This window comes from Cinclus cinclus, chromosome 18 (assembly GCF_963662255.1).
Source record: "Cinclus cinclus chromosome 18, bCinCin1.1, whole genome shotgun sequence".
Lineage (NCBI taxonomy): Eukaryota > Metazoa > Chordata > Aves > Passeriformes > Cinclidae > Cinclus > Cinclus cinclus.
Genome location: NC_085063.1, coordinates 8847274 through 8862455, shown reverse-complemented (window position 1 = coordinate 8862455; position 15182 = coordinate 8847274). Strand labels below are relative to the sequence as shown.

The window sequence follows — 15182 nt, the reverse complement described above, 5'->3', positions numbered from 1 at the left end:
CTATTACAGAAGTCAGAAGTTTGACCTAAAATCCATAGCTTTCTGTAGCACTTCTTATTCTTAATATTTTTGAATGATGCTCTGTTAAGCAAATGGGTAGAAAACACAGATTTTGCTTTGCAGTCCCTGTAGAGCAAAGTGAGCTGGTCTGCACAGACCTGCCGAGGCTGCAGCACGCCTCTGCCTCATACAGGGCTGCCATCTGCCACACGCTGGCATATTGCAAAGGATTTATAAAAAAAAAAAAAAGAAGATAAAATCAGCTTTTATTTAGAATTTGGATCAGCAGTGCTAGAGGGCATTGCAGAAAGGGAGTATGCAGAAGGTGTTTGTGTTCTACAGGCTCTTCTGTGTGGAAAGGAAAAATACCTGTGGAGGGCTAAGGGAAAACTTTCCAGTTCTGTTGTATCAACTAAAAATATTCTGTCCAGTATTTCCTACTGGCCTGAGCAGGAATTACAGATGCTTAGTGAGACTGGAAACCAAGTAGTTAGCCAAGATTTAAATAGGGATGTTGATTACAGTCTTTGAAACACCAAATGATAAGGTGTTTTAAGCAAGATAAAGACCCAGTTCTCTGGTCTGGCAGTGAAAGCTTTGTAAAGGCATTTTGAGTAGCCAGGTTAAATGGCTGAGCCTCCCTTAGAGAAGGGATGAAGGCAGTGACAGCGACAGGAGTCAGAGCTCTGCCTACAGGACAGGTTCTTGTAAATGCCTGTCTTAACTTCCCTGTCCTTTTCCTTTGCAGGCCGCCTATGATGGATTGCTGGCACTTTGGCAGTTTGATAACTCTGACTCAGGTAAGCAGAGAGAAAAATACATCTTTAAACTGTTGTTTTTCTGTACCAGAAGAGGCTGATCCGTGCATGTGCACCCGCGCTTCTGTTTCAGATTCGAGTTTCCCGAGATCAGAAGACACGGACATCGCCGATGGGACCTTCCTGGATTCTGCCCTGGCCAAGAAGCTGACCTGTGGCTTCTGCAGGAAGGTGTTCCAGTGTGCTGAGGAGCTGAAGGAGCACATCCACGAGCACACCTTCTCCATGCTGCTCCCTCTCAACGTGCTCGACTGCTCCCAGCCCAGCCTCGCCGACGGCATTGCTGCCGGCCAGCTCGGCCGCTTCCAGTGCTCCAGGTGCCCTGCCAGCTTCACTCTGAAATCCAACATGGACCAGCACGAGAAGACCATCCACTTCCACTGTAAGAAGATGCAGTGTCCTAACTGTGTCAAGCTGTTTCCTGACAAGACAGACTTAACCCGGCACCTCTGTGCGTGCACTCGAGCGAGCGCGCCTTTGTCCGTCTCTGCTGTGGGAAGGGCTTCGGCACCCAGAAGAACCTCAGTAGCCATGTGAAAATGTGTTACCTGGGCTCTGCCCACCTGCCTGGGCTGGAGCTTTTGGACAGTGTAGGACCCAGCAAGGATGCTGAGGATGCATAGCTGCTGTTGTTGTATACGAGACACTTCCTTGAACCAGGAAAAGCAAATTGTGCCGTGGTTCTTGTGCTGCAAATAAATGTTCCACAGGTGCAAATTCATAGAGTAACTCCCCAAAGCTGATCAATTGATGCTGTGGTGGTTCCAGATGCTGTGTCACTGCAGCCTTGGGGTGGTTTTTGTGCAAAGATTTTTTGGGGTCCATAAAACAGGTACTTTGGCTGTTTTACTGGAGTGCTCGTTCTGTGTTCTGACACCGCCTTCAACTGCTTTATCAGTAGATCTCAAAGTGCTTTATAAAAGAAATTGTGATGTTTTCCTCCAATTCCTCAGGAAAATAACATCCCTCAGGTTGTTGAAAGTGCTAGCAATAGAATTAATAATAGAATTCAGTTCTGAGTTCTGCTCTAGTGCTCTGTCCATTAGACCACTTGGGCATTCCAGGGCTTTTCACTGTGAACTTAGGAGCTGTGGAAGCAATGGGTTGCTGTTGGTAAAGTGATTTTCTATGTCTTTCAGAGCAGAAAAACATATTGCTTGTTCATATGTCCAGTAGGGTATGTTATTTGGGCTTGGAAGTTGTTGCAAGGCTTGCATCTTTTACTGATCCTACAGTATTTCAGTACTTTCACGGCTTTTTAAAAAAAATCCTGGAGTATGGCTGTGGTTTTCAGGGATTCTGTACATTTTTGTGGCTCATTTGGCTTATATGCTGTAATTAAGTTAGCCAGGTTGAGTGTGGTGGTGTTGAAGCTGAGGAAGAAGGTTTTACATAGGTTTAATTGTAACTTGGCGTGTGCATACAGAATCAGTAATGGCTGCTCCTGGTGGGTAGAAATCTGTAATTCCAGTTTTGTTCTATGAAATTCACTTATTTAAAAAAAATATTAAATATTTCTGTGTTTCTTGCTATATATTTACATACAAAACTAGATTATGGTAACTGTGAAATGAAAGTAGCATAATTAAGAGCAGTGCTTCCCAGCTGCTCTGTGTGCAGCACAGCTTGTCAGCATGTGGGGTTTCTTTCCTGTGTGAGAGACAGCTGAGGAGGGAAAAAACCAACTTCTACAAATGTTCTCTGGAATTCTACAGGGAAGTTCTTTCTCCTTATACTGTTGCATCTCAGGGAGACAAAAAATGAGAAATAGTTGTGCACAATGTGGACTTAGCTTCTTCCCCAGCCCTTTCCTGTGGAAAGGTGAATGAGAGAGCCCATCAAGTCCTCCTGCCCTTGGGCTTGTGGAGAAGGAACAGGGATATTCTGGTGCAGCTCTGCTCCACCTGCTCCTGCTGGGAGTCGGAGCTTCAGGGAGACAGCTCCATGCCACACCAGGGCTGGGAAGCTGGAGTTTCCCTGCTTGGCTTAGTTCCTACTCTTCATTTGAGCAGGGTGCATTCAGAATTGAGGACAAGTTCCTATGTAATCACTGTAGTACACTTTAATCATTTGGGTTTAAATGTTACGAGTTTTGCAGAGTCAGGTTCATTTTTTCTGCTCTTGTTCCCATTGACATCTTTGGCATCAGAGATCTCGACTGTCTGTGAACGTGTGTAGCTCTGAGTGTCAGCTTCCCTTGTGACAGATGTCAGAGTAGTTGCCTCGTGATTTGTTTTGCTCTTAAATAATCAGCAAGTCAGAAAGGAGAAAGCTGAGCCAGAAAACAAAGTTGTAACCCAATAATTCTTATCTGGAAATTCAGGAGCAGCAGGGAAGGATTTGTCTGACTTGGGAAAGTAAGATGCCAGCAAAAGCAATTTCAGCAAACTTTAAACGGTTTCATTACATGATAATAGTTAATGAGGTTTCATGTTTGCTCATTTTTCTTGTATTTTGGAATTTAATTCAACATAGAATTCTTTTTCTGTAGTCAGGTCACCACTGTCTCTAATAGAGGTTTTAGTAGTATTTTCCTTGGCCTGTGCATCACAGTGCTTCCTGACTTCAGCACTGGGAATTTCCAGTGCTTCCCTTCAGGATCAGGAGTAGGTTTTTTAATTGTTAGAAATGAAGGGTATAACAGGGCAGAGCTTTATTGGGTTTGTGCAGAACAGGTGTTAGAAGCAGGATTTTACTCTTAGGAAATGGCATGGGAAGCTGATGGGAGGTGCGAGTCTGACAGTTAAATTGCATTTTGCTATTTATAGCCTTAAATATAAAGAGGATTTAGCAGACAAGAATTCTCCTGAAGTTTGTGGATTCTTTTTAATAACCCAAAGAATGTAGTATTTCAGTGATTATTAACTAGATGACAGTTTACAGAGTTAATCCAGAGCAGCTCCATCAGGCATCACTGATGCTTTTCCTTCACTCTCAGGGATGTAGGAGCCTGTTTCCTTTAACAGCCTCAGTGAAATAAGTTACTTGATATGACAATACCAAAGATTTTTTTTTCCCCAAGCATTATTGTGTTGGTTTTTAAAACACACATTTCCATAAATATTTTAGTGGCATTAAGTACACAGATTTTTTTACTGTGCCACTGTTTCTATTTCTTTCTCCATTTCTTGGTGCTGTGTCCAGTAGCTCTTTACCCGTGGTGCTGCTGTTTATCACCTTGATGATCATGTTAAAGATGATTTCTTAGGACCTTAATGCTGCTACACTTAATGCTGCTCTATAAAATGTTGTTTTTAGACAAAGGATGATGCTCATACCAAAGCTGGTATTTGTGCATTAAATAGATGTACTGTGGGTGCATATATTTTACAGGACTGTGAAAATGTTAACACTGCAATGCACTAATTTTTCTGACCATGCTGCTGTTTTTGAGGTGTTACCTCCTGTTGATGCCAGAACTAAATATGTGGCTTAGCTATAAACTAACTAAATACTATATAAATATAATATTTTTGGTGCAAAAATAGTTTTCAATAAAACTATAGCTGCAAACAGTGTTCTGTGAGTATTTTTAAATACACAAGCTGAAAATAATTGTTTTTGAGTGATTTAAGCTGGATGCAGGCATGAGGAATCTTGGAATCAGACAGAGTCAGGAATAAGATGTTGGGAATCCATGGATGGGTTGGAAGCAGGTGGATGGGGAGGAGTGTGCTGGGATGCAGATGATGCACCCAGTGTTGAGTGTTGCCTTTTCAGCTTTGCAGCAGCTCAGCCCTAAGGGAAGGGAGAGATGTGGGCAGGAAACAGGAGCAGGCACCAGGTCACGGAGGGAACAGCAGGATCAGCTACAACCCAGTGAGGTAGGAATAAGGGATTTTAAAAGTGCTCTCCTTAAAGCACTTTTTCTTCATGATCCCAGGATCTGGTTGCTGTAAGGCTCTCCAGTCAGTGTTTCCCAGGGGCTCTGTGCTCTGCAGTGTGCGTGGTGTGGAGCAGGATTGGAGGAAGGAGGGTTTGTGTCCCCTCTCCACTCCCCGTGCTCAGCTTGCACCTTGCTCACCTTGCCTACACTCCATAGTGACAGGGGTTTTAGAAGTGTGTGTGTGGCCTGTCACCAAAACGAAGTGATTACAAAATCAGAGTGGAAATTAGTTTATAATAAATAGCTTTGTGTCATAAAATTGCTATCTGCTGTAGGAAAACGTGGGCTCCTTGCCTCTGAGTGTATAGATGAGGCAGTGTCAAACCTTAGGAGAAAATAAGGAAAATGTTCCTATAATGAAAGACAAAAAAACTTTCATATTCTAGTTGATTAAAAAAAAAAAAAAGAATTAAAGTCTTGGTAGATGAGAAGATTGGTGTGAAGCAGGAGAAGGGCTGGTGTTTAGGTCACCAAGGCGAGCTTGCACAAAGCTCTGGGCATCAGGCTGTGCTCAGGCATCTCCTCCAGGAGGTTCCTAAAGCACTGCAGTCATTTCTTACTGCCCCATTGCAGTGGGTGAGCTTTACTGACAGCTGAATAAAATACTCCTTAGCATTGGCTTTCCCTGGTGTCAGTGTTGCAGCCATGGCTCAGGGGGGTAGATGTTTGGGTTTTCTTCTCTGTGGGCTAGAAAATTCTCTTGACAGCTTTACCCCCCCCCAAAAAAAAAAAAAAAAGCAGCTGTGGGCTGCACCCCCACAGGTGCTGGGAAGCACAAGGCAGTGAGTTTGGAGCCCAAGAACAGAACAGAATATTAAATTCAAGGCAAACTGATAATCAAAGGAAGTCTTTCTCCCTCAAAGTTATCTCTATGTGTTTTAATTCTGAGTAGTAAAAAATGCTGAGATAAACTTCATATCACAGCAGCTTTTAAGATCTTGAATCATGCTTTTAGTGTGTATTAGAACAATAGAAAACCACTTCAAATACTTTTTCCAAGATGAGCTGGTATTGAAATGATTGTTCTGATTACCCAGGAGGGTGTTACCATATTTAAAAGTGTCTCATAGTAGTGCCAGCTGGCTTGCACTTCCACGTGAGTGACAAATGTAGTTACTTTTCATGTTGTTTCACCTATATTGATATACAAAACAAATTTTAAGAGCAGAAGGAAAAAAAAAAAAAAAAACAAACCAGCCCACAAATTGGGCATGAAACGCCCAATTTTCTTTAAAAAAGCCATTTTTCAGTGTACAGTGAATTACCAGGGCATGACCTGTGACATACTGAGGGTATGGACTGTGCACACACCTAGTAGGGTATTTCTGTTATATATTGCATTTATTTTATATATTGTATTATAAATATTTCAAAGATATTGCCAAGTACTGTATCTGTTAGGAGCCAGGGAGTAGGTCTGGCTCTCCTCCATAGACTGTTTCCTTTACCAGGAGCCATTTACACACACATAAGTTACAGTGATCAACCAGAACTTGCTTTCCTTTTCCCCTCTCCTCGTTATGTAAATATATTGCTTTGAGAAATAACAATAATTAGGAGAAACTGGGCAAAATGAACACACGAATAGGAAGCAATAGGATGAAGGAGAAACAAGAGATTTAAAATCATCTCCTTTTGGACAGTCACTTCCAAACTTGTAGGGGGTGGGTGGTGTCCTCAGGGAGCAGCAAATACTCTGTTTTCACCTGCTGTATTTAGTGTGTGGCACTGCCACTGGATAATAGAGAGAATGGTGGTTGGAACTGTCCTGTTTCCTCTGGGCCATCCTCATCTCCGCTCCTTCACCAAAATGCTCCTGGGGTATGTGATGATATTCTTGCACCACCCCATAAATAACACTGGCACTGTTTGGGTGCCACCTTTGTGGGCTTCTGTTCCTGGCTCCCTGCTTCTTCCACTGCAGTAGTACTGTCAGCATTTTAGATCTAGATATTTAGGATAATCCCTTATAATAAATCAGAACTCTAACAGGTTGACAGGCCTCTTCATTTTCCCTTTAGCAAGCAATGTCTGTAACTGGCTGTTGCTAAATGTTTGTGTGTCAACTTGTTCAAAAGCTGCTCTGATGGAGGTACTCAATTTCTTAGCTTTAATAATATATGGACAGTAATACAGTATAAGGATTAAAAATATGTAGATGGCTGAGGGGCAAGAGTGTGATTTCACAGTGAACTAATTTAATAGTGAAATAGCTAGAAGACTCTTCTGAGAACTCCCAAGATTAATCTGTGTGTTCTGCTTTCTCTCTTGCAGTCAACGAGTTCACAGTCATCAGAAAGAAGTTCAAGTGCCCGTACTGCAGCTTTTCTGCCATGCACCAGTGCATCCTGAAGAGACACATGCGGTCCCACACGGGAGAGAGGCCCTATCCCTGTGAGATCTGCGGGAAGAAGTTCACCCGCCGCGAGCACATGAAACGCCACACCTTGGTAAGGGCACAGCTGGGACATCAGCCCTTTTCTTCAAGGGAAACAGAGCAGGAGCTTCACCTCCTTTCACTCTGGATTTTGTTTGCCAGCCAGGGCTCATCTGAAGGCTTCTGCTCTTTTTCCCCTGCTTTTCCAAGGCCTTGTTCATCTTCCTCCTGCTCTCCAAGCTCAGCTAGAGGCTTTCCAAGGTTTTGGTTGGATATTAGCAAAAAAATCTTCACTGAAAGGGTTGTTCAGCCCTGGAACAGGCTGGCCAGGACAACAGTGGATTCACCATTCTTGGAAGGTTTAACAAACATGTAGATGTGGCTTTTGGGGACGTGATTCAGTGGGGGACTTGGCAGTGCTGGTGGAACAATTGGACTTGATCTTAGGGGCCTTTCCCAATCTTAACCATTCTGTAACTCTATGACTTGGTGTAGACAGACATTGCTCAGCAAGAACTTGAGGCAAAGCTACTCTGGTCTGGCCACTCTTAGTTATCAAAAATGCAGTTATACTTTTCCTCAGCTCTGACTGTGAGGCTGGTGCTGGGTCTGGCTCTTCACAGCTTCTTCAGAAACAAAATTTTAAGCCAGACTTTGATTACTTTTCAGGGTAGAAATGATTTGCCATCCTAAAGAGGTTCTCAAAGCTTGGTGTAGAGGTGGTATTGTGCCAGAGCAGATAGTTTCTAGCCAATAATTCCAGCAGCAGTGCCAGCAGCAGGCCTGGCTCACCACCAACCATGCCCCACGTCCCACACCAGGATCCTGGAGCCTTGTGTGTCAATTTTCCATAGTGCCCAAATCCCCATCATCTCCTTACCTTACTCTGCTGCTCCCATATCTGTTTGGATGAGTGCCCAGCCATCTGCTTGGGCACTGCCTGCTCCCCAAGATGTCCCTTCCTTCTTTCCTTGGGGTGCTGGAGTTGGGGAGGCAGATCCCAGCGTGAGCTCAGTCCTGCTGCAAGCACACAGGTTTTGAGATCTGTTACTGGTTTTGCAGCAGGGAGCACCTTGTCATGCCAGCTGGTTGCCTCCAGCATTTTATTTCTGAGAACTTTCCCTTTTAATTATTTTTCATAAGTTTAGGATGTTGTCAGCATATTTCCCCTTCTCTTCCTTGAAATAGTGGCATTTAATCAATTAGACTATCATCTTTCTAATGACACTGTCCAACACTGAGGGCCAAATGCTCTTTCTGTGTTTTATACTAATTTGGCTGTAAAGGGAATAAGATTATTTTCTGTTCAGTTGCATCCAGGAATATGGCTCACTTTTTGAACCTGCTAACTGAACTGTCAGCATTGGAAAAGAGGGAGAGAGGTGATCAGTTCTTTAGCAGAAATGCAGCCTGCTCTAGTGGAGGTGTCCCTGCCCATTGCAGGGGGTCAGAACTAGATCAGCTTTAAGGCCCCTTCCAACCCAAATCATTCTGTGATAATTAAAAATTGGTTCAGTACCTGTTTTATAATTTCTTTTTTATATGGCTCTTGTAGCACTTATACTGCACCCCTCACCACCTTCTCTTCTCCTATTCAGCTTTTGATGCCTGAAAATCATTCATGTATGAGTTGAAAGTGAGTGATACCTATAGATCCTGCTGGATAACTCTGAGCAGCCTTGTCCAGCTGCTTTAAAAAGAGTAATAAAATTTAATGCCTTTGCTTGATGCAGTAGAAGAATGTCATGGGGACTGGCTTGGAGCAGGGAGAGCTGCAAGCAAAGCATATCAGAGGCACTCCCAGACTTTGAACACTGCTGGGACTGGTGCAACACAGAGCCTGAGCCAGTGTCCTGCAGTAGTGAGGGCTGAGGGGCTACAATGGGTCAATTTGTCCTCTTCCCAAAGAACTTTAGCTCAGCTGAGTATTCCAGAGCACAGTGTTGTGGAGAGTCAGGTGGTGAGAGCTGGTGATCCCATGCTGAGGCAGGACCAGGCATGCAGGCATCTGTTTAAAAATAAAAGAAAGGAGTTTAATCAGCAAAACCTTTCCCACAGGCTGTTGTGAGCATGAAAAGAAGAAATGTGTTAAAAAGGATTAGAGACTAGTGATATATACCCAAGGCTCTGATGGCTGCTGGGCTGCTCAGAACAACCCCAAACCTGGCACTGGTTCCTTGTGTGCTTCTACACCACTTCCTAAAGTGTCTCCTGAGGCACAGATACAGGCTATCCAGTGCTTGTGCTGTCCCCATGTGGTGTTAATATATAAATGAATAAAGAAAAAAATTATAAAAGAAAAATACATTTTTATAATACATACTGGGCAGCCCGGAAGCAATCAAGCAGTTGGACTAGGAGATTGTCATGGGTCCCTTCCAACTAAACTTTTCTATATATAAATAAGATCACTATGTATTTTACATGTAGCTATATATGTGTAAGTGAAAGTACCTGACCTGGGGGGGCTCCTTGTGGTGGAGTTGGGGAGTTCTCACTGCTCTGCTTTCCTTTGGCAGAGGAGCAGGTGGATGGTTTAACAAGCTCCTTGCCTTTCATGCAGGACTAAAGTGGCCAGGGACAGATTTCACCTTTAATCAGGTGTTTTGTGCTTCTCAAAGTATGTAATTTTGCTCATTAAATAGTGCAGTTTGACTCTGCAAGTGAATTATTTTATCCTGCAAAGCATTTTCCTTGTTTCCTTTTCCTTTATTGCCAAATATTCTGTGATGGCTTCATATGCCCAGGATTCTTGCAGCATGAGTTATGGAAGAGAATAATTTTTGTCAAACCAAAGTAGTCAGAAATAAGGTGAGAAGCGCATTCAGGTGCATTTTTTGGGAGATACAGGAGATATTCCAAGTGCTCCTGTTCTTTGGTTCTAGACAGCAATGGGATCAGGAGGGAGACCACTAAATCACCATGGCATTAACACTGGTTTGATCAGGGTTGTTCTTCTCTGGTCTTCACAGAACCAGTGCTGTGGATTGTTTTTTTAATTTTTTTTAACGTTTTCCTCTTGGTGGTGGGTGCGATACAACTATTACACTCCAGAAAAACAGAAGGAAAAAGGAACAAAAAAAATTGTGATAAAAGTTTGCCTTATGAGTGTGATGATGAATAGGATCTTCCCTTGTCTGTCATCATTGCAGGGTTGAATTAATCGTGATGGGTTTGAGTTCGTGGTGAAAACCAGTTGTGATCTCAGGTAGCAGCTGTGGATTTACCTTTGCAAGGACACGGGAGCAGCTCTCACTCCATCTCCATTGGCATTCACCTCTGTGGTCTTTCTTCCTCTGCAGGTCCACAGCAAAGATAAAAAATACGTCTGCAAGGTTTGCAACCGGGTGTTCATGTCAGCAGCCAGCGTGGGGATCAAGCACGGCTCGCGCCGGCACGGCGTCTGCGCCGACTGCTCCGGCCGCGGCATCGCCGGCCACCTGGACCACAACGGGGGAGAAGGGTCCCCAGACGAGTGCTACCCTGGGGAAGGGCAGTACATGGAAGACCCAGATGACATCAAAGTGGAAGGAGACGAGGAGATGGGAGACGACGATGACATCAAGTGGAAGGATGACGTGGGGATGTCACAGGATGATGTGATCTTAGATGATGACAAAGATGTCGACTCCTCGCAGGAGCAGGACAACTCTGGGGAGAACGACAAGGATTTTGCCTGGATTTCTTAGGGAATACTTTTTGTTTGTTTTTTTTGTTTGTTTGTTTTGCTCTGTTGTTTGTAGGGGGAGGGAGGGTGGGGAGGAAGGAGTATGTTGGAAAAACTAAGTAGCCTTGTTGTCGTCCATATGTGCAAAATAACCCTTGTGTTTTCTAAACAAGTCCTTCTCTGTTCCACTCAGACACTGTCTTAGCAAGGTTGCTTCCAGTGGCACGACTGACTTCGCCTTCCCCCTTTTCCCTTTCCTTTTTCCCCCTGTGACCCCCTGTCCATGGCCACCCCTGTGGCCAAGCCAGCCAGCCTGCCCAAGAGGGAGGTGGAGCCTCTGGAGGTGTGAGGAGGCTGGTGAAGCATGAATCCTCCTCCCCTTCCCACTCCAAACCAAGCATCAGGGAGGTCTTTGTGTCCAAAGCTGGTTTGTTGGTTGGTTGGTTGGGGTTTTTTTACACCTTGTGTGTGCTAAAATCCCAGCAGCAGCGTAATTTCAAGCTAAGGTTGTGAAAGCAGATGGATGGATGTGTTGGAGGGCTTCCCCTGATGATCCAGGCCTTTTGCAAAGTTATTTAAAGAGTTTTAATTATTTTTTATGGAGCCAAATAGATCAAAAGGCAAGCCAGATTACAGCCTTACAAATACTTCTCTTGGATTCTTAGCTTCCACAAGAATCACCATCAAAGACAGATTGTGACTTTTCTTGGACCTACTAGCATCTTACCCACGTCCTGTCTTCCAGCCTTGGTCATCCACAGGCACCGAAACGCATTTGTGCTTCTGAAAGCACCTTTTGCTCTAGAGGACACACAGTTCTGTATCTGTCATTCTTCTCCACAAGTATCTTCACTTTTCTCCCTTTGCTCAGCTGCCTTTTTCACAAATATATGCAAAGTGTAGCAAAACGGAGGCATTTGGCCAAGTGCAGGATGAGCTGGGAAAGGTGAGGAGCCAAGGTGAGGAGATCCCAGCAGGGTGGAATCTTGCTGCTCCCATCCCATGGACTTTCGTGGGGCCAGGATTTCACCTGGATACCTTGTTCTTCCTTGTCAATCTCAGCATTCTCATTGATCATGGGTAGGTCTAACAACTGCTTAATTCATGACAAAAACCTTCAGCTTTAGTTGCACTGGTTTCATGTAAATTTTCTAATAAACCATTTTTTCTTTAAACAAGAACCAGGTTTCTCTCCCAGCGTCTCCTCAGACTCTGTGGGGCTGTTCCAGATAGTTGGATTCTCCCTGTTCATATCGGCCACTGTTGCCTTCTTCCAGCTGCACCTAAATAACAACAGCAACGTGTGTTGGAATTTTCTTATTCCTGAGAAACAGCTTGTTCTACCTTCACCTCTTTGCTTCTGGTGCTTTTTTAAATAAACAAAATGAAAAAAAAAAAAAAAGCTGAAGACCTCACTCCATCCTTGCCATTGAGCAATTTTCTACGATGTCTGTGACTGTGGTATCTTGAAACCTGCCACGAAAGACAACCCATTGCCAGAAGCCAAATGATTTAAGGTGCTATTTTCCTTCCTGCAGGCCTGGTGGTCCGTGAGGAGAAGTGTGGTTCCACCCAGCAAAGGAATTAAAAGTATATTGTACTATAAACCCCCATAAAGCAAATAATCTGAAAGGACTTAAGCCACTCGGTGCCAGGATTTAGTGGTGGGAGCCTCAATCCTGGCACCTGCAGGAGCTGGTTTCTCCCTCCATTCCCTCCTTCCAGTTGCATCCTGGGTTTATGGCGTTCATTCCCTTTCTCTGCTCCTCAGTTCCTTGCAGACATTCACCACCTTCTCTCTGCATCCATCACCCCAGGTCACCGTTGCTTCCATTGGGAGCCTCCAGGCTCCAGCCCCATTGATTTGGGGGTGCTCAGTGATGTGGCAACACAAGTCTTTCCTAAAATCCTCTGTGGGGCTCAGTGGGGCCACAGCAGCACTGCTGCTGCTGCTGCCCCTTGGACTGGAGGAGCCTTGTTGCTTTAGGCAGTGAGCATGGATAAGCCTCTCCCTTAAATATGGGAACAGCAGAGCGGGTCATACAGGAATATTTTTCTTGTAAAAATCTAATTTTGCAATTTAGCTTCTTTTCCTTCTCCTCCCCTATTTAAAAAGCTGTAAAAACCCACCCAGTGTCTTACAGCTGGACTTTTATATACCCTTTTCCAGTGGTTTTGGGGGGGTCCCAGAGCGAGGAGGCTGTTCCCTTATCCTGATTTTGTCCCCCCCCTTGGGTATGGGCTCTGTATTTATTGTCATTTACCCTGTAAATATGGAGGGGTTAGGGGGTACCTGAAGTCCTGAATGTGCAGCCTCACCTGTTGCATGTAGACAAATACATACAGTACTTAAAGATTTATCTTTAGCTTTGCTTTTTAAATGTAAAAGTCTATTTAAAAGAGAATTTTAAAGCCCAAACAGTTCAAACCCCTGGGTTTGTGTCACATTCCGATGGCCCATCCCCTCCTACATTGGTGTGTGCATCCACCTTCTGAGGAGGAGCAGGTGTGGGCCAAGCCCTCCTCTTCCTCCCTGCTCTTGGGTGACTCAATTTTATAATCAGAGTTATGGAGTGCTGAGCTTTCTTCACAATTCCCTTGGAAATATTTTTTTCTTTCCTTATTTTTCTTAAAGGTGGACAGAGAGCCAGGTAGCGCTCAGGAGTGTTTCCAAATTGTGTCACTTTGAGGCTCTTTGAACTGAGGATGCAAAAAATAAAGAAAAAAAAAAGGGAGAGAAAAATGGAAAATCCACATAAAAACTAACTCTTCCCTTGTCACAGCCTTGTACGTGCTTCTGTCCTGCTAACACACACCATGTACCAAATAAAAACCCTTCTAACACCTGATGTCTATTGAAGTGCTTTGTTCTGATGGAGGTGTGCAGAGTTGGAAATGCAGGGATTCATCTTTAACCTTCCATGCTCCGACTTGGGTTTGAAAAAGGAATTTGGGCATGTTTTTTATGCTGAAACTTTATAAACTTCATCAGTCACTCCAGGTGATCGCATCCCTCCAGCTTCTCTCCAGGGTCTCTCGGATATAATGCCTATGCAAACTTCTGCTCTTGGAGTTTTAAACAAAACCCCACTAATTCTGCCTGTTCTGCATCTCATCTTTGTATTTCCCTTCAGGGCTTTGTATACTTCACTGAGGTTCCCTTTTTTTATTTTTTTCTAAATATATGTGTGTATGTATATATATACAGACTTAGTTCCAAAACAATAATTCCCTTAGAGGTAAAACATGGATATATTCTGTCTTGAGAACTTGCAACTCATTTTTTTAAAGCATTTGTACATGTAAATGTTCCTCCTTGAATTCCTTGATTACCCTCATTTTTTTTTTATTTTAAATCTGAGTGCCAGGAGTAGAGAGCGGAATGGGGCAGAGGGCATCGTCCTGTCTGTGCCCTCTGGAAAACATCCCAGGGATCCATGGACTTGGAGAACATCTTAAAGGATGGAGACAAATGAGGTCCTTGTGTTGATTTGAGATTCCCAAAAATATTCTTGAAATCATGAATTCCCCAGTTTTGTGATTTTTAAGGTCACCCCAAAGCTTCACGGCTGCGGAGCAGCTTTGCAGCGAGGCAGAGGGGACTTCTGCAATGAAGGTTTGCAAAGTGATTGTCCTTTTCTCTTTTTTTTTTTTCTTTAATTAAAAAAATCCTTTTTTTTTGGACAACAAAATGAGTAAATTTATCTGGAAGGAAACCCACTCCAGCATTACTTCCCCTTTTGTTTCCTCTCCCCACTCCTCCCTTTAAACACTCCGCTTCCCTGAAGCAAAGCTGTGGCTTTGGGGTGGTGGCTGCATTTTGGGACTGTCCCTGAGCATCCTCCCCTCAAAGCTCCCCTTTTTGCACATCACCCTCGAGGAAAGAAACTCCATTAAAACAATGCAAAAACTGGAATTTTTTGCAATATTCTGAACGATAATCTAATTTTCGCTCATTCTGTGACACGTGCGACTCCTGCAAAAGCCATAATTAATGGTTCCTTTGATTTTGTAGATCCTGAGTCGTGTTTTGAATTTCAGCTTTTTTTTTTTTAGTCCCCCTAGTCAGAGTGCTGTGTGTATGCTTTCATATATATTTATTTTTCAACGTGCTTTAAATCTGTCTACAAAAATAAAGCTGAACAAACACAAAAAGGACGGTGTTCGAAGATTGTTGATTTTTTTTTTTTGCTGGGAATATTCTATATTATACTGACTTTATATTAATTATTATAAACCTGTGTTTGTATTGAAGATGTGTTTAATATTTTGGGGAGGTTGAGGAGATTTCGTAACCAGAAGACAGTGGGAGAACATGCTGTGTTGTACTGATTTTCTGTCGATGTAGTTCAGGTAAATCTGATTTTATTTTCTAGTTGCTGCCCAGTTCCTCGCCTGCTGGGGGCTGCCCCTCGGATAGAACTTTTGTGATGG

General features: G+C 43.6%; 1 protein-coding gene across 1 annotated transcript in view; it reads left to right on the top strand.

Moving 5' to 3' along the window:
• The window catches only part of ZBTB46 (zinc finger and BTB domain containing 46), a 33593-nt gene extending 22390 nt beyond the window's left edge, over positions 1–11203 (top strand). Inside the window, exons 3-4 of the mRNA XM_062504936.1 lie at positions 6979–7154; positions 10384–11203. Of these exons, the coding sequence (XP_062360920.1) occupies positions 6979–7154; positions 10384–10770 (563 nt within the window). The 3' untranslated portion in view covers positions 10771–11203. The remainder of the gene's footprint in view (positions 1–6978; positions 7155–10383) is intronic.
• Positions 11204–15182: the final 3979 nt, after the last annotated feature.